Source organism: Eptesicus fuscus, chromosome 2 (assembly GCF_027574615.1).
Source record: "Eptesicus fuscus isolate TK198812 chromosome 2, DD_ASM_mEF_20220401, whole genome shotgun sequence".
NCBI classification, from domain to species: domain Eukaryota; kingdom Metazoa; phylum Chordata; class Mammalia; order Chiroptera; family Vespertilionidae; genus Eptesicus; species Eptesicus fuscus.
This window is the reverse complement of record NC_072474.1, coordinates 28,772,651-28,798,208: the sequence shown is the minus strand read 5'-3', so window position 1 is coordinate 28,798,208 and position 25,558 is coordinate 28,772,651. Positions and strand designations below refer to the sequence as shown.

Sequence of the window (25,558 nt, the reverse complement as noted above, 5' to 3'; positions counted from 1 at the left end):
ATTCATCCGTGTTATTGCGGTTATCAGTAGTTTGTTCCTTTTCATTGCTGATGGTATTCAGTCTTATGAATATACCCTAATATGTTTTCACCATTGGACTGTAATGAATGAAACTGCTCTGAACATTCTTCTACAAACCTTTTTTGAACCTATGTTATTTCTCTTGGATTAATATGGAGAAGTGGAATTGCTGAATAGTAAGAGTAAATGTATGCTTAACTTTTTAAGAAATGCCAAATATTTCCAAATGCCATCAGCATTTTTATTATTAGTCTTTAGAATTTTAACAATTTTCTTGTATGTGTAATAGTATCTCATTGTGGTTGTTTTCACATTTCCCTAGTAACTAAAGATTATGAGCATCTTCTCATGGACTTCTATAGGCTATATTTTTCTCTGTGCAGTGTGTATTAAAAGTTTTTGTTCATGTTTTATTTAGGTTGTTTGTCTTTTTATTTTTGAATTGTAGAAGTTCTTCATTTATTCTGGATATAAGTCCTTTGTGAGATACAGATATGTATTTTGTGACTATTTTGTCCTAGTCTACGGTTTACCTGTTCTCTTATTCGTTTCTTTTGTGGGGGAGTTTTAAATTTTGGTGAAGTCTACTTTATCAGCTTTTGGTTTTATGGTTATTGCTTTTGGTATTTTACTTAAGAAACCTTTGCCTGTCCCAAGGTCTTGAAGAAATAGTCTTCTGGGTTTTTTTTTGTGTGTGTTTTTTTTAAAGCTTACCAGTTTTAGCTTTTACATTTAGAGTTCTGATATTGTTTTATGGCTCAGCATATGGTCTCCTTTGGTTAATATTCCATGGGCTTTTGAAAAGAGTCTGTTTTATTTTATTTTTTATGCTTTGGGATAAATGTCATTTACAATAGTGTTGTTCAGAGATTCTGAAGCTTTATTAACTTATCTACTTGCTCTATCAATTACTTAAGAACAAGTGTAGTTATTTATGGCTATGTAACAAACCACCAAAAACTTAGTAGCTTAAAACAATTAATTATTATAAAATCTTTTTCAGTCATCTATGACTCTCACAAATCCTCCTGAAGCTTAGTAACTTAAGATAATTTATTATTATCTCCCACAGTTCTGTGGTTTGATTGGGCTAAGCTGGGCAGTGTTTGGCTCAGGATCTTGCATGAGATTGCAGTTAGGTGAGTGGTTAAGGTCATCTGAAGGCTCCACTGGGCCAGTCTTCTAACTTAACATAAAACCTTTAAGGTTCATCCATGTTGTAGCATGTGTCAGAATTTCCTTTTTAAAAAATCCTCACCCAAGGATTTTTTTTTTTTTCCATTGAAAGCGAGTAGAAGGGAGGAAGGTGGAGACAGAGAGAGAAAAAAAACACATTGATTTTTGAGAGAGACACATTCATTGCCTCCTGCACACGCCCTGACTGGGGCTGGGGAGCAAACCCACAATCCAGGTACATGCCCTTGACCAGGAATCAAACCCACAACCCTTCAATCTGTGGGCCAGTATTCTAACCACTAAGCAATTGACCAGGGCAGAATTTCCCTTTTTAAAAAAAGGCTAAAACATATTCCATTGTATGGAGGGAGAGAGACAGAAGGAAAGAAACATCGATATGAGAAAGACAAATTGATTGGTTGCCTCCCACACATGCCCAACCAGGGCCAGAGATCAAGCCTGCAACCAAGTTATGTGCCCTTGACAGGAAAGGAACCCAGGACTCTTCAGTCCACGTTCTGACACTCTATCCACTGAGCCAAACCGGCTAGGGCTGGAACAGTCTGTTTTAAGTTGGTAAGAACAAGTTTGAACAAGTTCTAAAGTTCTACATTTTTACTTCTCCCAGCCCATGTTTTATGTTTTTGATGTCACATTTTACATCTTTTTATCTTGTGTATCCCTAAACTAATTACTGTAATTATAATTATTTTTATTGCTTTTGTCTTAACCTTCATACTAGCTTTGTACATGATTAATTCACTACCTACTCTGTATGTACCTTTACCAATGAGATTTATACTTTCATTTTGTTATTAATTAGCTCCCTTTCTTTTCAGTTTAAAAAATCCCTTTAACAATTTCTTTTAAGGCCAGTTCAGTGGCGATGAACTCCTTTAATTTTTGCTTGTTTGGAAAACTCTTTATCTTTCTTTCAATTCTGAAGTATAATTTTGCCAGGCAGACTATTCTTGGTTGGAAATTTTTTCTTTCAGTACTTTGAACATATTGTGCCACTGCCTTCTGGCCTGCAAAGTTCCTGCTGAAAAATCTGCTGATTGTCTTATGCATGTTTCATTGTATATAACGAGTTTTTTTTCCTTCTTGCTCCTTTTAAGATCTCTCCTTGTGTTTATTTTTTGACATTTTAATTATAATGTGTCTTGGTGTGGGTATGTTTAACTTTCTGAGGTATTGCCAACAGTTTCCCACAGCAGCTCCACCATTTTACATTTCCAGCAGTGCAAAGTGTCCCATTTATTTATATGCTAGTGTCAGAGCAGTGCCAGAGCTGGCATGAGCTCTGGTGCTCTGAGTGGCTTTGAGTCCATATAGTCTTCTAAATTCTCCCATTCGACTATGCCAGGGCTGGTTCCTACTTGAACCCTTACCACTGTACTAACTGTTGGGAACTTAGTCCAAATTCCTCCTTTATCCTCTGCTCACTAGATACAGGTGTTGGGTCTGAGCCCCCCCTGCCTAGGGCTGAACCTCCTTGAATGCCAGGTCTTAGACGGAGAAGCCATGAGAGGTTGTGGGTTTGTAAGAATGAGTCTTGATTGCAGAAGCCAGTAGCCATCAGACAAGAACAGTCCTCACAGGAAAGTCCATTTAGGCAGGCAGCCGAACACCAGCTGGTAGATCTCCCATAAAGTAGCATCAGTTTCTGTAACCACAGCTATTATCTGAGCAGCCGCACGCTGCCTCCTAGACTTACCACCTCACATCATAGTGGTACCTGAGCTCTCCGGCTCAGCAGCTTCTCCTGTCTCTCCTGCCCAGCTGCTTTCTCTAGCAGACTTCTTCACACACTCCATCCTAGCTGGTCTCTCTCCATACTCCAGCCTACTAGCTGGTCAGTAACCTACTTTTATACTATTTAGACAAAGAAGGCTTTGTGCCAATAGTTACATCAATCACATTGGCTACTGAAGGGCACAGTGTATCATCGGAGTGCTATGGCCTTGCAGCCGCTCATGGTATCTTGGTCTGAATAGGATTCCCAGGCTCAGAGTCCTTGAACATCCCGTTTAGGATTATGCTCAGAGTGGCCTTTGGCTATTCTGGCGTATTAATAACAAGGCCTCTGTGCTCCCACCGGCCTTGACTATCTGGGGACCTGGCATGGTTCCCACACCTAGCCACCGCTTGTTATTTTCTGTGTTTTTTGTTTGTTTTTATAATAGCCATCTTAATGGGTGTGAAGTGATATTTCATTGTGGTCTCTACTTACTGGTGATGTTGAGCATCTTTTCATTTGCTTATGGGCCATTTGCACGTCTTGTTCTATTCAAGTCCTTTGCCCATTTTTAATCCTGTTGGTTGTTTTCTGTTTTTAAATTGTAGGAGTTTCTGTGTGTTCTGGATATCAATCCTTATCAGATATATGATTTGCAAATATTTTCTCCCTTTCCTTGGGTTATCATTTCATTCTATTGATAGTGTCTTTGATGCATAAAACTTTTTAACTTTTCTATTTTTTGTTGTAGTTGTTGCTTGCGCTTTTGCTGTTGTATATAAGCAATCATTTCCAAATCCAATGTCATGAAGCTTTCCCCCTATGTTTTCTAAGCATTTTATAGTTTTAGCTCTTGGATTTAGGTTTTTGATCCCTTTTGAGTTAATTTTTGTATATGGTGTAAGTTAAGGGTCCAGATTAAAGCGTTTTTTCTTTCTTTTTTGTTTGTTTTTGTTTTGTTAATCCTCACCCCTGGATATTTTTTCCATTGATTTTTAGAGAGTGAAAGGGAAGGAGGGAGAGGGAGAGAAAGAGAGAGAAACATCGATGTGAGAGAGACATCAATTGGTTGTCTCCTGCACATACCCTGACTGGGGCTGGGAATTGAGCCTGCAACCCAGATATGTGCCCTTGACCGGGAATTGCACCCACGACCCTTCGGTGCTCGGGCCAACGCTCTAACCACTGAGTGACAACAGCCAGGGTTTAAGGCTTTCATTTTTATTAAATAGTCACAAACTGGGTGTTAATAGAATGTGGAATTTGCTGGTGTTAGAAATGTAGTTGCTAGCCTATGATATAGAGGAGACACTAGTTTTTTACTGTTGACATTTCGAAGGTTTTTGGAGTTAATATTAGCCTTCAGGTGGTTCTCAATAATGGTTGTACCATTTAAATTGTAATTTTGATATGGTCACGGGAGGAGGCAAGTACAGTGTTTACCTACCCTACCCTCTTGACTGGTAGTCTGAGATAAATTATACTTAGTATTAGTGAAAAATCAAGCGAAAGGTCGGTGAAATTTCAAACTAGGTATAATGTTTCACCTTTCTCAGGGATTGAGGAATGATCTGAAAGCAGCTTTGGATAAGATTGATCAGCAATACCTCAATGAACTTGTGGGTGGTCAAGAACCTGGAGAGGAAGACACACAGAATGACTTGAAAGTTCATGAAGAAAACACCACAATTGAAGAGTTAGAGGTAATTTCTACATCCACCTTACCTCATCTCCCATTATACCTTTCATTCCCTGCAACAAAAGGTTGAGTTCATCAGATTACTCTGTTCAGAGCATACTATCATGCTTTCATTCACTCAGTCTCTTTTTTCTTATTCTCTACTCACATTCCCCTACTTTCTGCCATTAAAAGAAGTAATTCGAATATGTTTGATGTGCATTATTTTATTTGTTGTTGGTCTTTTATAATTAGTAGTGTTTTGTGAGCATGTGTTTTTTATTTCCATAAATGGTATTGTACTGTAAAATTCTTCTTTCTGCTTTTTCCTTTTCATACTTTGAACTGTTTTTAAAATCCATCCTTAATGCCTTATGTATGTCTAAACCTTTGCTGTTAACTGCTAATACTTTATATCTTGTGGTATTCACTGCCTTTTACTTGTGTTCCCTCATAATATGGACAACTAGATTGCTCCCAGATCCCTGTTACCACAAACAGCTTTGTGAAGAATAATCTTGTACATCACCCCTATGGACTCAGAAGTGGGATTGCTGGGTTTATGTACAATTAACTTGTCTAAGTAATGCTAAGTTGCTCTCTAGATGGCTGTATTAGTCTGTACCCTACCAGTAGGGTGTGTCATACATTCCTAATCCCTGTCAACACTGGGCAATCTTGTTTTCTGATTTTGTCAGTGTGTTGAATGTGGAGTGATATATGTAATCTCAATTAAAGAGCAGTGTTATATTATTTAAATATATACCTCAACAAACAATATGGCTTAGTTTAAAGCTCTTAATACTTAATAAAGTGTGAAGTGTTTTTTTTTCCCTTTCATTCCTTGCTCTTGCACATGCTGATGTCATAGTTGAGGAGGATGTCCTTTTAATTGTACTCTCCCAACCACCACCACAGCACCTATCTATGAACTCTAAATTTTATTGGAATAACTGATGTGAGCAACCAGTTCTGAGTGTGTTGTTTTTTCTTCCTTTTAACAGTTTTATTGAGAAATTTGCATCTCACACAATTTACCATTTTAAAGTGTACAGTTCAGTGGTTTTTAATATATTCATGGAATGGTACAATTATCACAATCTAATTTTAGAACAATTTTGTTGCCCTGAAAAGAAATCTCATATGCATTAGCAATCACTCCCCTTACCCCTTCTTCAGTCTTTTGATTCATAAAAGAGAACATGCTTTCAAAATTTAAGTGGCAAATTAGTGTTTTTTAAAATTTTTATTTAGAAATTCCATTAGATTTTTAAGTAGAAATTGGACAGTCTGTGTAATAAAAAGCCATATTTAGACTGGTGTTGATAACATATATTCATTTGTTGCTCTCTACTAATGAGCAGGAGCATTATTTTTCTTCAGGCATTGGGAGAATCTTTAGGAAAAGGTGATGATCATAAAGACATGGACATCATAACCAAATTCCTTAAGGTATGTACTTTTAAGCTAAGAGAGGAGGACATTTTGGTTAGTTAAATATTTTTGTTTTTGGATTGTTAAGAGTTAAAGTCTGGGAAAGGAAATCTCAAACATTTCTGGCATGTACATTGTTTATGATATTGCTATGTACTTGGATATAGAGGTTAATCAAAGACAGTATATTTCTTTCCTCTTGGCAGTTTAAAAAAAACTGACTTATTAATGTAAACACAAAGAAAAGAATTACAGCTGTGGGATGAACAAGATGTTTGGGGAGTTCTACATTTTTTAAAGCACTCTAGGAAGGAGTGTAGTGAGGGTAGAGTTCTAGAACCTTTCATGAGAGGGGATGACAGTAACAAAAGGAAGGAGTTAAGAAGACATTGGTAGTGATAAAAGCAAACACATCAGTAACCTTTTAGGGATTTCATTTCTCATTTCTACAGATAGCTGTTTATTCTTCCTATGATATGCTCATTCCATCTTCTCAGCATTTCTGTCTTTAGTATTTTAGGTAGAGTGTGTGCAAATCCCAGGTTCATTTCAGCATTTAGTCATAAATTATTTGTGTTCAGGCCATGAGATTTAAATGCAAGATATGCTTTTACTTGCATTCACAATTTAAATACAACATATTAGTCATCAAGATTCTGCATCGATTGAGGAAATGATAGGGAACCAGATAGGGCATGGGGACAGGGTAATATGAACTAAATTTTCTCTGAGAGTGACAGCCTGTCCTTATATAGGATTACACAGGGATTGCCACTAGGGGAGTATGTTCTCCTCAGCCTTCACTGTTTAACTGCCTCTAGAAGGGTGCTCTGTATATAGGTAAACGCAAGGGGCATTGCTTGCGGTAGTTTTCCGGGGTGGGACAGGGGAGGGTATGGGTCATAGTTTCTTTTATTTCTGTTCCTTTTATTTCTTTCCTGCTCTTTTAGTTAGGCACTTTAGTGGGAATTTTTAATTGAATTATTGCCTCTACTGTAAAAGGAGAAAGTCCAAATACTACAACAACATACTTGGGGGATTCATTAAATATCACAGCACATATGGTAATATGGCTGATGATCTAGGTAAACTTTATGTAATAAAAATGCAAATAAAAGTTTATTTCCATCAGATAGTTACTAAGGTAATATTTTTAGGGGAAAATGGATTATCTTTGAGCTAGGAATATATAGAGAATAGGAAAGTTTATGAATTGCCAAAAGCGCTTCTTCAAAACATATGACAGAATAAGCAGGTATAGTTCATTCATTAAATATTAGTGGATGGTATTATAATCAGTTGAGAAATTTATTCTAAGGATGACAGTTAACTGTTTTTTGTGTTAGGGAACTGTAAACTTGTTCAACAACTGGATGGCATTGTTGTCTAATTTTACCCATTCTTTCATTAGTTTCTTCTTGGTGTTTGGGCTAAAGAATTGAATGCCAGAGAAGATTATGTGAAGCGAAGTGTGCAGGGTAAACTGAACAGTGCTACTCAGAAACAGACTGAGTCCTATCTCAGACCCCTTTTCAGAAAGTTACGGAAAAGGGTAAGCTTTCTCAAAAAATGCTTTTATTAACTGATTTTTAAAAATAGAAAATATAAAATTAGAATAAATGCAGTCTGTAATTACAGAGTAGCTTCCAAATTTAATTATGGTTTTTTTTCTTTTCCAGAATCTTCCTGCTGATATTAAAGAATCCATAACAGATATTATTAAATTCATGTTACAGAGAGAATATGTGAAGGTACATTATCATGCTGTGCATTGGAAGTATGGTTATTTGTCTATCTACGTTGTGTACATTATATTTCATTTAGTGTGGGAGAGTTTTACATAGGAAACTGAAGAAGAAATGTAAAATGAATTAGTAGTTAAAAAACAGAAATCTTTTGCCCTGGTCAGTGTGGCTCAGTGGTAGAGTATTGGCCCGCACAACGAAGGGTCTCGGGTTCGATTCCCAGTCAAGGGTACATATCTCCACTGTAGGTTTGTTCCCCAGCCCTGGTCCTGGCACATGCAGGAGATAATTAATCGATGTGTCTCTCTCACATCAATGTCTCTCTCTCTCTCTCTCTCTCTCTCTCTCTCTCTCTCTCTCTCTCTCTCTCTCCCCCCTCTCCCTCTCTCCCCCCCCTCTCTCCCTCCCCCTCTCTCCCTCCCTCTCTCCTTCCCTCCCTCCCTCCCCCTACCCCTCCCTTTGAGTCTCTCTAAAAAATCAATGGAAAAATAGCCTCGGGTGAGGATTAACAACAAAACCTACCAAAAACAAAAACCTTTTATTTTCTTATGTATTGTGACCTTTATTGTGGGGCATTCAATGTTAAACTTTCAGACCACACTGTATTTTTTTGTCATTTTTAAAATAGGTGTAAAAATTCTTAAGATCATGTACTGGATGTGGGCAAGGTACATTTCATGAGTGGGACAGAATTTAGAAACTTGTAGATTGTTGGTTATAGCTTGGAACAAATTTTCCCATAGAAACAATGCTATGTAGCTATAAATATCGACTTAATTCGTAATATAGCTGAAGTGTTGATGATACAGTGGAATTTGACCACCCTTTATATGTGTTTCTATGAGAAATGTTCCAAGTCAGGCTCCTAGCGCTCATCTCCCCCGTTTCAGGACTGCAGCAGTAGTAGACCCCTGGAGGGGAAAACTTTTCCCTGAGGGTCTTTCCTCCTGGATGGGCTCTGGGAGGAGGTGGCCTGGGGAAGAGCTCTGGTGTCCAGGTGCTGCTGGGGCAGAGTTTAGAAAGGAGAGAGTGGAAGGCTGTCAGCTGGTGGAGGGGACCAAGAAGAGAAGGGCCTAGTGCACCAGTAAAGGACACTGCTTGGTGGGCCATACCTGAGGGTGAGGAGGGAGCTTCGGGTGGCTGTGCCTCCCAAGCGAGTAGCAGGTAAGAGTTTCAGGGCAGTTAGAGTGACAGTTCCAGAACAGGAGACAGGCCCTGACAGAAATGTGGGAACGACATTGCTTATTTCTGTGCTCCGAGTATCTGTATTCACGAGAAGGGACCGCTGGCCTTCCTGGGTGATTGGGTGGTCTCCTTGATCAGAGCCTCATGCTAATAAACCTAAGGTATTGTTTTTATTCCCTCTATAGGAAAGCCAGTTAGTTTCATCAAAGAAAATGTTTTTGTTTTATGGCTATAAACTTTATTCTTGGGTAGTTTCTGTTAATTGCATGCTGCTTACTAAGGACTGCATTGGAATGGATGGTTAGGTCACATCACTGCAGAAAGAATTTAGATCACTTGCCTTTCCTCTTGTTACATTTCTCATTCTCATATATGAGAATGAAGTGCAAGTTTATTTTGTGTAAACTACAGAAAGAACCAAGAAATAACCTATTTGGGCAGTTTTCTTTGGAAATTTAGGGAAACTAAATATTGGAAATTTTCAATTAATATCAAGTATTAAAATTAACATACATGGGAATCAGTGATAAAAATGTGTATACACCTTTTTAAAATTAAGCTTTAAAAAAATTGAGAAGTTAGGCCAGTAGTGGGTGGCAGGGGTCACAAAGTGGGAGCAGGAGGTTGGTATGGGGGTGCTGCAGCGAGGGTCATAGGGCAGGGGTGTCCCCAGGTCCCCAATGCAGCCCCCAGATGAACCCACAGTATTTTCCTTATATGACTGGGCCCCTTATATAATTGGCAGCGACGCTTGCCCAGAGCCTAAGAGGATTATAACAGGTCAGGCGAACCGGGGAGCGGGATGGAGAAATGAGCAACCCGTTAGGCTAGAGATGAGGGAGACTTAGGGAGACCTCTTCTGCTGTAACTGTTAGCCCTGGTCAATGATGACAAGACCACTGCGCAATCTGAGTTCTGGAAACCAGATGATGGAGTGTGTTCGGACTGAGACTGGGCAAAAAAAGTAAAAAAATTTGAAAAGAGCAAATTCTAATTTATCTTTAGGGTACAAATGATCTTTCAGTTAATCTATTTGTAGTACCTGATTTAAAAAATATCAACACCGCATATCAAACACATAGGTGTTTGATGTTTTTAAATTAAAATCTCTTTGAGGCCTGGCTATGTAGGCTTCTCTGAGACCCTCAGAGTCTTTTAGAATCTAACTACTTTCTATTTTGTTTTACTACTTCTTTTCCCTCTTCACAAATTGCCAGGCTTGGTTTAGAAAAGGAGCCATTTGTCTTCATTGGTTTCTGTCTTTATATTTTGTAGCTTTTATTTTAAGGTTCTTGCCAGGTGGGAGGTTTGGAGGGCCAATCTCATCCTTTAGCTGTTTGACTCATGGGCCAGTATTTAATCTCTGTTTATACATCTGCCATGGGCCTTATACCCCATATAACAGTCCCAGCAGAGCTCCCACTGCTCTCAGAGGTCTGACTGCTGTTCAGGGAGTGGACATGGTTTCAGGTTGGATTATGGAAAACTAGTCAGCCTCTGTCTTCTGTGTGACCACCTGTTGAGAAGACTAGGTTGAAAGGATATCCACACTAGAGTTTCTGTCAGTACATCAAATTACCGACCTGATAATTCCAGATCTGAAATGCATCAACTGTCAGTGCACAGAGGCTGCAGAGGAATGTTTGTCTTTTTACTCGCAAGGTTAGCTTTGGTTTCTGTTTTTCCATGGACATTTGTGGCCTGGGCAGGACAGTCAGTCATTCCATATTTTAATTTCTTTTGTTTGAATAAGGAGGCTGGTAATATTTTCAACATGCTTAAGAGATGGATGAAAATTACAGCATCAAGAGTTGTGAAATACTTGAAATAAAAATTTGGACCAATGCATTATTTCTGCTTTTCTGACCTCTTCTTAATCTTTTTTTCTAGGCTAATGATGCTTATCTTCAGATGGCCATTGGAAATGCCCCTTGGCCCATTGGTGTCACTATGGTTGGTATCCATGCCAGAACGGGTAGAGAAAAGATTTTCTCCAAGCATGTTGCACATGTTTTAAATGATGAAACACAGCGGAAATATATTCAGGTAAGCAGTTTGGATGGAAAGGACATTTCTCTGGAGGTTAACATTCTCTAATTCCAAAACTGTATATTTTGAGAGCAGAGAAATTATAGCAAATAGGATATAGCATGATAGGATTTAAGTTTATTTCTTTTTAAAAAATATTTTTATTGATTTTAGAGAGGAAATGAGAGGAAGAGAGATAGAAACATCAATGATAAGAGAGAATCATTGATCCGCTGCCTCTTGCACGCCCTGGACTGGTGATTGAACCCGAAACCCGGGCATGTGTCCTTGACCGGAATTGAACCCGGGACCCTTCAGTCCGCAGGCCGATGCTCCATCCACTGAGCCAAACCAGCCAGGGCTTAAGTTCATGTCTTATAAATACTTGTTATTAAAACATCTTCACTGAATAAAATAAAAACTTTCAAAGTTTCATATATGATGCAAGACAGGGTACAGGGTTATGCTTTTAGTTACCTTAGCATTGAAATAAGACTATTGCAGTTTGCTTTAGAAGTTTAGTGATGAGCAGTAAATTTAGAGTATTTTGCAATCTTGTTATTTTTAAGGTAGATTTAACATCTAGGATAAAGGGTCTGAATAGTATAAATTTGGCTTTAATGAACATAATTTTTAAGTAACATATAACAACAATACTTCTCTACACAAATAACTTTAAAGTGTTTATAGTTTATTTTCTTAGTTGTATATACCTCACATGAACTCATGTGCACTGTTACTGGTTCAGTTTTTCTTTGTAGTGGGAAAAATCAACTCTATTCTTAGCATTTGCCAAGTTGTCAAGAATCCCAGGTTGTATCTGTGTAATGGCTTTTGCTGGATGTTAATTCTAAAACTTGAAGATGATATTCTGAAAGTTAACTTAAAATTTAAAATTCACTTAAAATGCATAAAGTGCTTTCAAATTGGTGCCAGAGAACAATTATTACCATATTCATGGATTATCTTTTTTGTTTATATTTTAATTCCAAGTGATAAATGTTCATTTGTGTTAGGTTTTATACTATCTAATAAAAGAGTAATATGCAAATTGACCATACCTCTGCTACACCCACAAGCCACGCCCATCAGCCAATCAGGAGCGAGCATGCAAATTAACCCAACCAAGATGGCTGCGGCCACAGAGAGAGCAGAAGGCTTGGGTTTCTCCAGCAATGGAGGAAGCCAAGCTTTCCGCCTGCCCTGGCCGGCCCTGAACTTCACCTAAGGCTACAAAGTTTCAATTATAGAAGATAAATAAATCCCAACAAAAATGGCTGCGGCCACGAGCGAGCAGGAGGCTTGGCTCCTCTGAAGGCTACAAAGTTTTAATTAAAGAAGATAAATAAAGAAGATAAATAAAGAAGATACCAGGGCCTCTGCTTGGGTGGCCAGGGGGTGTGGCCAGCCTGCAAACCACCACAGGCCCCTCACCCAGGCCGCCCCATGCCCCAAGGGAACTCCAACCCTGATCTGGGACACCCTTCAGGGCAAACCAGCCAGCCCCCATCCATGCACCAGGCCTCTATCCTATCTGAGAAAAGAATAATATGCAAATTGACCGTCACTCCAACACACAAGATGGCTGCCCCCATGTGGTCAAAGATGACTGCCCCCATGTGGACACAAGATGGCTGCCACAAGATGGCCAGCAAGGGAGGGCAGTTGGGAGGAACCACGTCTGCAAGGGAGGGCAGTTGTGGGCAATCAGGCCAGCAGGGGAGGGCAGTTGGGAGGGACCAGGCCTGCAAGGGAGGCAGTTGGGGATGGTCAAGCCTGCAGGGGAGGGCAGTTAGGGGTGACCAGGCCTGCAGGGGAGGGCAGTTAGGGGCAGACAGGCTGGCAGGGAAGCAGTTAGGCATCAATCAGGCTGGCAGGGGAGTGGTTAGGGGGTGATCAGGCTGGCAGGCAGAAGCATTTAGGGGCAATCAGGAAGGCAGGCAGGTGAGCAGTTGGGAGCCAGCAGTCCTGGATTGTGAGAGGGATATCCCAGATTGGAGAGGGTGCATGCAGGCTGGGCTGAGGGACACACACACCCGTGCACAAATTTCATGCACCGGGCCTCTAGTTCACATATATTAGCATTTTAAAAGCTTGTTTGGCTCGGCTCAGTGAGTAGAGTGTAGGCCTGCTGACTAAAGGGTCCTGGGTTTGATTCCAGTCAATGGCACATGCCTGGGTTGCAGGCTTGATCCCCAGTAGTGGGTGTGCAGGAGACAGCTGATCAATCATTCTCTTTCATCATTGATGTTTCTATCTCTCTCAACCTCTTCCTTCCTCTCTGAAATCTATAAAAATATATTTTTTTAAAAATGATTTCAATCTCATTCCCTGATGTAAACTGTAGAATTTGTAGGGTTCAAATATACTTATGAAAATTTTAGGACATTTTCATTTATTCAAATAACCACCAGTGACTGAATTAAAGGCAAAAAGCTTTTAGTTAGGAAAAAAAGGTTTTGGGCTTTACCAATAGAAAACAATTCCAATTATTAAATTTGCTTAGTTTGTTCAGCTATACACTGGTCAGAGCAATAGTGTAAGAGTTCATATAATGAGATAAATTGTCTTAATTAAAGAGCATTTCTTTTTTAAATAATGGTACATCCCCAGAAACTGTTTTTTAAAAAGTATACCTAGTATTTACTTACTTATTTGTTTGAGCCAAATTGATGACATATGATGGAGAGCAAGATCTCAAATGTTAAGTGACCATTACCCACTTGTTCATCCATTTTAACTACTACCTTCTCATTAAAAAAAATTCTTTTTGTCCCCAACATGGTTAGGGAAAATGGCAAACATACTATATCTGAACTTTGGGAAGGTGTTTGACCTAAACCCAATAATATTTTTGTAGACAGATACAGACATGACAGACATTAGTCAGATGACTCATAGCTTGTTAAGTGAGGGAAGCCATGTCTACTTTGGTGCAAGCTAGTTACATACACCATTAGTTCTTAGTGACCTCGGTACTGTCCCAGTCAACATTTAATGACTGATTCAGATAATTATACAGAGAGGTATATTTATCAGATTTGTAGACAGCAAGAAGCTAAAAGGGATAAGGTGTGTGCTAAGGTAGAAAAGAAATTGTCATCCTAAAAATTCTTGACAGACTGAAGAAAAGGACAGATTGCATAAATAAATTTGGATCCAATAACCTCGTTTCTCAAGCATACATATGATAGGAGCATTGTATAAGAGGAAAAATTGGGGAATTTAGGGGCTATAAATATGAAATTAGTAATATGATATGGCCACTGTGAAGCCTAATGATAGCTTATGTTACATTATTATACATAATAATTTAGTGTTGGTTCCACAAGTTAAGAATATAGTTCACTATTACACCCCCAGAGTCTTATGGTGGGTGCTCACTGAATATTTGCAGTTGAATGAATACAGAACAATGCATAGAAATAATTTATATTTGTGTTATCTCCTTACTATGGGACCAAAGAGATTTTTCAGGAATTTTTGTTATGATTTGTTTTATTATTTTGAGCTTAAGAGTTGTTTGAATACTTAGGTAATTACAGAGTAATTAAGAGTTCTAAATGTTGGATAATGTTTCAGGTACCTGTTATTCACATATATTAGCATTTTAAAAAATGATTTCAAGGTGTTTCTTTTACCTTTCCTCCTTAGATTCCAGATATGCTCTTCTGGTCCTAGGTTGTGAAGTTATAGCCACACTAGAGGCCCGGTGCATGGATTTGTGCACCGGTGGGGTCCCTCAGCCTGGCCTGCGGGGATCGGGCCAAAACCAGCTCTCCAACATTCCCCGAGGGGCCCCGGATTACGAAAACTCAGTTCTCGGGTGATGCACCCTGGAATTGGGCTCCCTCCTCTCTGGTTACGGGTGCATCACCTGAGAACCACAGCTGCCAAGTCACCGCAGCTGGGCAGCTCCTGCATTGAGCATCTGCCCCCTGGTGGTCATTGCACATCATAGCTACCGGTTGGACGGTCGCTTAGGCTTTTATATATATAGACTAGAGGCCTGGTGTATGAATTTGTGCACATGTGGGATCCCTCAGTCTGGCCATTGGAGCGAGCCTATTGGGGCCGTCTCGCCCAGACCAGGGGGAGGGACCATGGGAGGTTGGTCGGCAGTGGGGAGGGACTGCGGGAGGTTGACTGGCCACCCTGATCAGGGACAACTGGGGCTGGTCGGCTGGGGGGTAGGGACCACGGGAGGTTGGATGGCCATGGGAGGTTGGCTGTGGAAGCACACTGACCACCAGGGGCGGCTCCTGCATTGAGCGTGTGCCCTCTGGTGGTCAGTGTGCATCATAGCAACCAGTCAACCGATCTTAACAGTCGCTTAGGCTTTTATATATATAGATAGATACTCTGCTTTTCTACTAGGTCATGAAGCTCTTTCTTCTTTTAAGAACAGAAAATTAATTTTGGGGTAATACTAATTAAGTATCAGGCTACTCAATATCTAATATAGGCCTGAACATAGTCAACCTATGGATTTCATTAGTCTTGTTATTGTGATAGAAATTGGGTGATTTTAATTTTTGTGAACCAAACTGAGAAACCTTAAAATAATTTGTGCCAAAAATGGCATTGGAGGTAATTAAAATTAAGTGCTGCTGTCCTTGGTAGATGTTATTTTTAATGACTAATCAATTTTGCTGTAGATACATAGATTTCAGTAAGACATTTGACAGTGGTTCTCCTTGCAAATAAGAACATTTGGAGGCTGGTAGATAAAATAGTTAATAGGATTCATTGCTGGTTGCAGAAGTCTTCCCAGAACTATTCTAATTTGCATGACTTAGAACTGGTGGATGAGAAAGTTAAGAGGAATAACTGAAAACGGAATGCCAACTAAGGGTTTTAAAAGATCACAGACTGAAGGATGAGTTGCAAGAGATTGAATGAATTTTAAGAATGACAGTTCTTGTCATCAAGTATAATTATCACTATAAAGTTATAGACTAGAGAATAACTGGCCTAATTGCAGAAGAAATAGAAAGCACTTGAAATTTGTGAGGTCATGGGAATTTGTGGTGTGTATTGTAGTTGTCTAAAAAGAACTGAAGGCCATGGTAACACAGATGCCAAAGGTATAGAACAAAGGCCGTGCAGTAGTATAGTACTGAATTCTGCAAAATTGGCCAGATCACATTTGGAATGTTGTACTCAGTTTTTACACTAATAAAATGTTTTTATTGTGTAGTATCTCGTGCATACAAACGAACACATGTATTATGTAAGTTAAAAGTAAACAAAACTTATCTAAAGACCTTGCCCTGCTGGAGTGGCTCAGCTCAGTTGGTTGAGCATAGTCCTGTGCACCGAAAGGTCGAATCCCGTTCAGGGAACATACCTAGGTTGTGGGTTTGATCCCTGGTCAGGGTGTGTACAGAAGGCAACCAACTGATGTATCTCTTTCTCTGTTTCCCTCCCTTTCCCTTTCCTCTCTCTAAGCATGTCCTTGCGTGGGGATTTTAAAAATAAAGAAATAAGTAAATAAAGGCCTAGTTTAAGAAATAGAGCATTTTGATGTTCATGGATCTGTATTTTCCTTCTGTACTCCAGAAGTAACCATTATCTTGAATTTATGTTTGCTTTTTCTTTTTTTATATATTTTTATTGATTATGGAGAGGAAGGGAGAAGGAGAGAGAGAGAGAGAGAAACATCAATGATGAGAATCATTGATTGGCTGCCTCCTGCACATTCCTACTGGGAATTGAGCCTGCAACCCAGGTATGTGTCCTGACCAGGAATGGAACCATGGCCTCCTGGTTCATAGATCTACACTTAACCACTGAGCCACACCAGCCTGGCTTGTCTTGCTTTTTCAAAAATAATCCTGCCATGTTATAAAGCAATATATTATTTTTTCTTGTTTTTGAGTTTTATTAAAATGTTATTATATTTTATGCAGCCTTTGCCACTTGCTGTTGTATGTTTTTCTAAAAGTATTTTTTTAATTGATTTCAGAGAGGAAGGGAGAGGGAGAGAGAGATAGAAACATCAATGATGAGAGTCATTGATCAGCTGCCTCTGGCATGCCCCACACTGGGGATCGAATCTGCAACCCAGGCATGTGCCTTTGACCGGAATCGAACCCGGGACCCTTTAATCCGCAGGCTGATGCTCTATCAATTGAGCCAAACTGGCTAGGGTGCCACTTGCTGTTTACATTCAGTATTATTTCTAAGACTTACGTCCATCAGTTGTTTTCAACCAGAATTCCCCATCTGGACCACAAACACAGATGATGATTTGACTGCCTATTTTCTTTTAAAATGTTTTTATTGACCTTAGAGAGAGAGGAAGGGAGAAGCATAGAGTGATAGAAACATAATTGATTGGCTACCTCCTGCATGTCTCCTACTGGCGATTGAGCCTGAAACTGGGCATGTGTCCTGACTGGAAATCAAACCAGCAATCTCTTGGTTCATGGGTTGATGCTCAACCACTAAGCCCCACCAGCTGGGCATGCCTATTATGTTTTTTAAAGATGGTACATATGTAGCACCCTTTGGATAACACAGGAAAGGAGCTGTCTTATTACGTACAATGGATGCTTTATGCTAGGCAGTGGGGCTTAATTCTCTATTGGCACCTGGTGGAGAAAAGCTGAGCTGTTTCATGTATGTCTAGTTAATTCATTTTAACTGCTGAAAAATGTTCCATTTTTGAGCATACTTTTTCATCTATTCTCCTATGATGGACATTTGGGTTATTTCCGGTTCTTTTGCTATTATTGTTGTTATTGTGAACAATCCTGCTATGACCATCTTGTACATATCTCTGGGTATACATACATGAATAAACATTTCTCTAATTATACATCTGAGTGGTATTGCTGGGGACTGCCATATTTTATTTTATTTATTAAAAATTATTTTGATTAATTCTGTTTTTAAATATTATTTTTTAAAATTGTTTTTAAAGAGAGGAGTATGGGAAGAGAGAGAGAGAGGCAGACAACGATGTTTAAGAGAAACATCAATTGGTTGCCTCCCATGCCCTGACTCGGGATCGAACCAGCAACCATTCAGTGCTTGGAGAGATGCTCAACCAACCGAGCCACACTGCCACATTTTAATGGGGATATTGGTAAACAGGAGTGAGTAAAGGACAATTAAGAAAAGTTTAACTGTATCATAACCAACCTTTATTTTCTTAGGGATTGAAGAGGTTAATGACGATTTGCCAGAAGCACTTTCCTACAGATCCATCAAAATGTGTGGAGTATAATGCACTGTGAGATCTGTGTATAATGTGAAGATAACAATAAGAAACTTAAGGGAGCATGATATGGACTTCTGGAATTACCAATAGGAATGAAGGAAGAAGAAAACTGGAGTTTCTAGACTCTGGTTTCTACCTAATGCAACTCGTGGTTTTAAGAACTGTCTTGGCTCTCATATCACATCTGACTGCATACTGATTTGTGTCTTGCTTTTATTTTAAATAGTTGAAAAGCTAAGTTCTAATAGACTCTTCCCCATAGTTTAAATGTGTAAACAGTCGTCACAGAAGGAGGTTTAAAATGACTCTTTCCCTCTAGACCTGAAAGTTGCAGTTAGATTATTAATAAGGAACATTTGAGGATGAACTTAAATGTTTCTGTATAATATGAATTTACATTGTCTTTTATGTCATATTTTTAGAAAATATTTTTATATATTTCAACAAAAATATGGAACCATTTAATGAAACTTAGTCCTTAAATGTTTCTTGCAATAGAACTTGAATGTAAATGTTATGACTGTTTGCTCAAATGTTATTTTTCTTGCATTTCAAAGCTTGCTTTTATCTTCTAATGAATGTAAATTTCATACTTGTCATCTCTTGGAACAGATAGAATTAACAGGAAATAGAAATTTGAAAATCAAAGATATACCCACAGAAGTTCAAACTAAACCACAGTGCATAGAGGTCAAGGTGGGAAAATGGATTGTCAAGCCAGCCAAGAATGGGGACATTTTGATGCTTCTGGTTCTTCCTAGAATAGAGGACTACCTGTAAGTTTCATCCTCATGAGACCTGGGGTGGACGCTATTCCTAGCTCTGTCCCTCTGAGCAGCAGAGAAGGGTGCCATCATTCTCACTCCCTGAGACAGTAGGTCCTGGGTCTGATTTCAACAAATGAGAACTTCTGAATCTTGTAGTGTCATACCCAGAGAATTGTGATGAATCACTGTGCCTGGGGAGTTGAGAGGGCTCAGTTAATAGAGGAAAGCTGGTAATAAAATGTTAGCAGGCCAGGTGGAGAGGTGGTACCAGATAGTGCTAAGAGTGGGGCTCTGTCTGAACTCAGAACTTCTAGCTTCAAATTTTAGCTCTCCACCTGACTGAATGACTGTGAGTGAGTAACAGTCTGAGTCTCAGTTTCCTTATCGGTAAGTAGTAGTTAGTAATAGTAGTCCATGCCTCTTGGCATCGTTGTGTTGTAAGTTAAAAAAAAAAAAATGCTTGGTACACTGCCTGGCAAATAAGAGCTCTGTCAACATTAGTCCTTATCATTAGAGTGAAGCCAAAGTAGCTGTCATGAACCCTGTGGTTCAGGGCAGCGTGTGTTCACATAATGTAACAGTGGTGGTGTTAGCAGCAGCTATGGTAGAAGAAACTTGGCACATTTACTATATGCAGGCTCATTGGAGCTCCCACTGTCAGCCAGCTCTGTGCTTACAAGAATAGAAGATGTGGGAGCTAGAGTCAGCTGAGTAGGTAAGTGGATGTAGCTTCACAGCCACTTACTCTGGCCCCTCTGGGGAAGGCTTGAAAGCTGGTTTTGGCTACTTGTGGTCCGTGCCTGGGCTTGATTGTTTCTGCTGGTTACTTGCATGGATGGTGGCTGAGGCCTACTGTGCTAGATTGAATCAGGTTCCTCATCCCCCAACCCACCCCACTTCCCATTCTGGAAACTGTTTCTTAGACTTTCCTAAAATAAGACAATCTAGACCAGGGATTTTTCAACAATCTAGCCTCAGCACACTGGTGTACTGCAAGAACTTTTAAAACATGCAATACCTGACTAGTTAGAGCACTGATCTCTTTTCTTAGATTGTCAAGTAAAAAAAGACAACAGTCAACACAACAATAGCTGTTCAGTGTGAATGAATCAAATTAATACTGATTTTTTGGTCAGATCGACAAAATATATTTTTGTGTGTGCTGTAGAATTTTAGTAGTTTGTGTGCCATAAGATGAAAAAGGTTAAAAATCGCTGATCTAGACTTTTGCTATGTAGTCATATTGTATAGGACTTGTTTATAAATATTGTTGACTGAATACTCCCACATTACCTTTTTAAAAAAATATATATTATTGATTTTTTTTACAGAGAGGAAGGGAGAGGGATAGAGAGTTAGAAACATCGATGAGAGAGAAACATAGATCAGCTGCCTCCTGCACACCATCTACTGGGGATGTGCCCGCAACCAAGGTACATGCCCTTGACTGGAATCGAACCTGGGACCCCCCCAGTCTGCAGGCTGACACTCTATCCACTGAACCAAACCAGTTAGGGCTCCCACATTACTTTTTGTTTATTCACCAGGCCACACACAGCATGGCAGTCAGTTAATTTCGCGTTCCTTCCCTTTTGTTAGTTAATATGCCACATAAAGAAGAATCCACATCACATGACAGCAGCACCTTCTAAAATTGATCAGTATGGATAGATAGTTGTAACATATTCTACTGGGCTTGGTTAGAGGGGGGGCAGGTTCGAACTTGTAGATCCCTCAAAGAAAAGTTTTCCATTTCCCTGAAACTAAAGATTTCAGATGACTACAAATATCATACGGTTATATTAAAAGAAAGACCTCTTGCATTCTCTGAATCATGAAAATTGTAGTTTAGCAGTTACTACATATTGTTCTTGGCTCTTTCTAAAATAATGAAGACATATCTTAAAATCAGTCACAACCCTGAAATAACTATATTCTTCCCTTTCTTCTTCCCCACTTCCTCAGACTCATATCCAAAGAAGTTGTTTCTTCTTAATTCAAATTTAAACACTGATTTCCCCTCAAAAGCCAATATACTACATTTCCTAGGAAAGAGTATTCTTGTCAACTGTAAAGACTGAGCAATATTTTTCAGCATTGCAGGACAGAGCCTGCAGCAATCTAGAAGTCATGGCTGTGACTTCAATTTTTGGGGAAAATAAAGCTGAGGTCAAAGATAGTTGACACATACATATATAGAGAACCATCCACTTCTTGTAGGAAGGAGGGGGAGTCCTGAGAGTCCAGAGCTAGGAAGGAAGCTGTCACTAATAAGAGACGTAAGGGATTTGCCTTGGGCTCTGAACCCTCAGAATTGGAGGAATGGGAAATAGGATTGATAGCAGTACATTTTTAAAGATATGTTTTATTGATTTCAAATGAGGAGGCCTGTCCATAGAGGGAAAGAGGAAGAACCAAGACAGGCAGCATAGAAGCCATCTATAAGAAAACTGCCAGTCAGGATAGGCTGGCTGTAAATTGTGTAAAGCAAGATTAAGCAAGGTATTCTAAAATAAATGGGAGGTCATGTAAAATTAAGAGACTACTACATCATGATAAATTTTTCAAAGTGAACATCTCCCAAGTAACTAGCACCCAAGTAAGGCAAGATAATGTTATTAGCACCCCAGAAATCTCTCATACCTCTTTCTAGTCATAGCCATGTTTGTTGTTAATCCTTACCTGAGGATATTCTTTCATTGATTTTTAGAGTGTGTGTGGCAGGGAGGGGGAGAGATGAGAGAGAAACATTGATGCGAGAGAGACACATTGACTGGCTGCCTCCCAACTGGGGCCAGGGATTGAACCTGCAACCTGAGATATGTGCCCTTGACCAGAAGGGAAGCTGAAACCCTTCAGTCTGAAGACTGATGCTCTATCCACTGAGCCAAACTGGCTAGGGCGTCATAGCCATGGTTTTGATTAAGCTCACAGGTTAATACACAGCACTTTAAAAAGGAACCATAAGTGTATACGTTATAGGGTAGTAAGTAGAGATACATACAAAGGGCTACTCTAAATCGACAAATAGAACCTGGTACCCCTGTCCTATCAGTTTCCAACTATCCTCCCTGCCACCTCTAAAAACCCTAAGGAAACAACATAGGCTATTGACTCAGTGTCTCAGAGAATATGTCTGAGTATCTCCGATTACTCTGCTAGATGATACACGGCTGTTGTCATTTTTTTAATCTGACAGTCTAAGGAAAAGAGGTCAGTGCCCCTGACTCAATGGTCAGGTATTGCATATCTTAAAAATTCTTGTGGCACATCAGTTGAAAATCACTGACCTAGAGGGGTGAGAGAAGAAAAAGTTCAGGGAAGCACTTTGGTGGAGGTGGCATTTGAGCCTTGCAGGCAGATCTGTATGGATCTGATAAGGGGAAGAAGGACTTGCAGTCCTGATGGAGCAGCATGTCTGGGAAACAGCAAGCATTCTGTTTAGCTGGCACAGTCAGTGCATGGAGAAATCTAGTGATACAGCTAGAAATACAGGTGAAATCCAAATTCAGGTTTAATAACATTGTTTCAAAAAGCTATCTCATAGTATGGAACGATGGAATACAGAGTTAAATGACCAACTATCTCTTTAAGAATATTTCCAAACTTCTCACATGGTATAGAAGTCTCTTCACATTCCCTCCACTATTTATTTTGCTTGGAATGCTTATACATACTCTCTCTTTCCCACTAGCTAGCTAGCTTTTATGCATCCTTTGATACTTGGTTCAAATGAAAGCATCTGTCACTTCACCAAAGAGTTGAATTTCTTCACTTCCCTAATTACCAGACCAAGGCCAGTTCCCTGTGGGGTTCTTCCCATAACATCTTGTCTACACCAACACCTATCACACTATATTAATTACTAACTTCTGTTTTTTACCACTTATATATGAGCTCCTTGAGATTCATCTCTGTACCTTTGCATCTAAGATGGGATAAATGTTCAGTGCAAGTTTATCAAATACAATAAAGGAGGAGACTCTTTCAATAATCTAAAGGAAAGGTTCTAAAGGATGAAAGTGGGAAATGAAAAGTTTAGGGCAGATGCCAAAGCTCATGTGTTTTACTCATAGGAGAAACCTTCAGGACTCCACCCTAAATCTATTCTTATTTTAAGAATCCTATCTAATAAAAGATAAACATGCAAATTGACCGTACCTCCACAAGCCATGCCCACCAGCCAATCAGGAGCGAGTGTGCAAATTAACCCAACCAAGATGGCGGCAGCCACGGAGCTGGAGTGAGCAGGCGGCTTGGGTTGCCCCCGGCAATGGAGGAAGCCAAGCTTCCCGCCTATTCTGGCCAGCCCTGGCCTCCGCTCAAGGCTACAAAGTTTCAATTATAGAAGATAAGTAAGTCCCAGATACCTGCTTCCAGCCAGCTGTGGCCTCCGCTCAAGGAGGTGCTGAAAAAAAAAAAAAAAAAAGCAAAAAAGGAGGGGCTGGGAGCTTGGGTTGCCGGGGGCTATGGCCAGCCTGCAAACAGCCATCAGCCCCTCACCCAGGCTGGCCAGGCACCCCGGTAGAGGCTGTGGTCAGCCTGCAAACAGCCATCAGCCCCATATCCAAGCTGGCCAAGCACCCCAGCAGGACCCCCACCCTGATTCGGGACCCCCACCCTTCAGGGCAAACCAGCCGGCCCCCACCTGTGCACGAGGCCTCTATCTATACTAATAAAAGGGTAATATGCTAATTAGACTGGGAGACCTTCCGGACATTCTTCTGGACAAAGCCATGGTGGCGGGGCCGAGGTAGAGGCAGTTAGAGGCCAAGAGGGGAGGGCAGTTGTGGGTGATCAGGCCAGGATGGGACGGCAGTTGTGGGTGATTAGGCTGGTGGGGGGTGGGGCAGTTGGGGGCGAGCAGGCCAGTGGGGAGGGAAGGTGGGGGTGAGCAGGCCAGCAGGGGAGGCAGTTGGGGGCGAGCACACTGGCACGGGGGGCAGTTGGGGGTGATCAGGCTGGCAGGGGGGGCATTTGGGGGCGATCAGGCCGGCAGCAGGGGGCAGTTGGGGGCTGGCAGGCAGAGTGGTTAGGGGCAATCAGGCAGGCAGGTGAGCAGTTAGGAGCCAGCAGTCCCGAATTGCGAGAGGGATGTCTGACAGCCAGTTTAGGCCTGATCCCTATAAACCGGCAGTAGGACATCCTTCGAGGGGTCCCAGATTGGAGAGGGTGCAGGCGGGGCTGAGTAACACCCCCCACCCCCTGTGCACGAATTTCGTGCACCAGGCCACTAGTAATTTTAATAAACACAATCATCAGATTTTATAACCTACAAAAATATAGTTTCTAATAAAGAATCTGAATCATTAAGAAAAGGTTAAATTACAGTTGAGCATACTTCAGCTTAACAAGATAGAGACATGTACTACTTCCAAAATGTTTTCACCCAAATAAACATGAGGCGCTTTTTTTTTTGCACACATCAGTTTACTGACATTCTGTGATAGACTGTAGCAAAACAGAACCTCATACACGTTGTGAGGGTGTAAATTGACACAATTTTTATGGATATTAATGATCAATAGCTCTAGAAATTTAAAAGGGGGATATTCTTTGGCCCAATAAATCTACTTATATAAAGTTACCTTGCAGATACACAGGGTGTCCCAAAAAATGTATATATACTTTGAATAATTATAAAGGCAGTGTTTATTAAAATACATTTCATTTTCCAACCCTTTATTGAAGAGACTGTCTTTATTGTATGCTCTTGCCTCCTTTTTCAAATATTAATTGAGCATAATGGCTTGGGTCAATTTCTGGGGTCTCTGTTATGTTCTGATCTATATTCCTGTTCTTGTGCTAGTACCAAGCTGTTTTGATTACAATGGCTTTGTAGTATAATTTGATATCATCCCTCCTACTTTGTACTTCTTTCTCAAGATTGCTGAGACTATTTGGGGTCTTTCTTGGTTCCATATATATTTGGAGTATTTGTTCTCTAAAAATGCTGTTGAAATATGCCATTGGTATTTTAACCCTTTGCACTCGCTTTTTTCTCGAGCTGCTACTGATGCTAAGCGTGTCAAGTCACACTTGACATCCGAGTGCAAAAATACTATCCTTGAAGAAGCAAGATTTGTCATCCAAGCAGCAGTTCACATATACTCAAAACTGTCACACCTTCCAACACCCTGTGTCTCACAGGCATCTCACACTCACACTTACCACCCTCATTCACAGAAAGGACACAGTTCTTTTTTTTTTTTTTTATAACATATTTTATTGATTTTTTACAGAGGAAGGGAGAGAGATAGAAACATCGATGTGAGAGAAACATCGATCAGCTGCCTCCTGCACAGATGTGCCCGCAACCAAGGTACATGCCCTTGACCGGAATCGAACCTGGAACCCTTCAGTCTGCAGGCCGACGCTCTATCCACTGAGCCAAACCGGTTTCGGCAAAGGACACAGTTCTTTAGGGTGCTTATGGAAGAGGTGACTGAGACACTTAGGCCCTGCACTTCAGTGATTTTGTAAAAAAGATGTCAGTACCAGTGATACCATTATAATGAACTTAGTTATTAATAACAGGAAAGGAGCAAAGGGAAGGCC

General features: G+C 40.1%; 1 protein-coding gene and 1 non-coding gene across 5 annotated transcripts in view; both read left to right on the top strand.

Annotated features, from left to right (window-relative positions):
* LOC103298585 (pre-mRNA-splicing factor 18) overlaps positions 1–18,750 on the top strand; it is a 37,378-nt gene extending 18,628 nt beyond the window's left edge. For all 4 annotated transcript variants that reach the window (XM_028130921.2, XM_008155361.3, XM_054726269.1 and 1 more), the window contains 6 exons: positions 4,492–4,638; positions 5,997–6,065; positions 7,459–7,599; positions 7,727–7,798; positions 10,868–11,023; positions 18,169–18,750. In XM_028130921.2, the coding sequence (XP_027986722.1) occupies positions 4,492–4,638; positions 5,997–6,065; positions 7,459–7,599; positions 7,727–7,798; positions 10,868–11,023; positions 18,169–18,249 (666 nt within the window). In that variant the 3' untranslated portion in view covers positions 18,250–18,750. The remainder of the gene's footprint in view (positions 1–4,491; positions 4,639–5,996; positions 6,066–7,458; positions 7,600–7,726; positions 7,799–10,867; positions 11,024–18,168) is intronic.
* Positions 9,856–9,931, top strand: LOC114227730 (small Cajal body-specific RNA 18). Its single transcript, XR_003613800.1, has one exon. It is a non-coding gene; the product is annotated as a small Cajal body-specific RNA 18 (non-coding RNA).
* Positions 18,751–25,558: the final 6,808 nt, after the last annotated feature.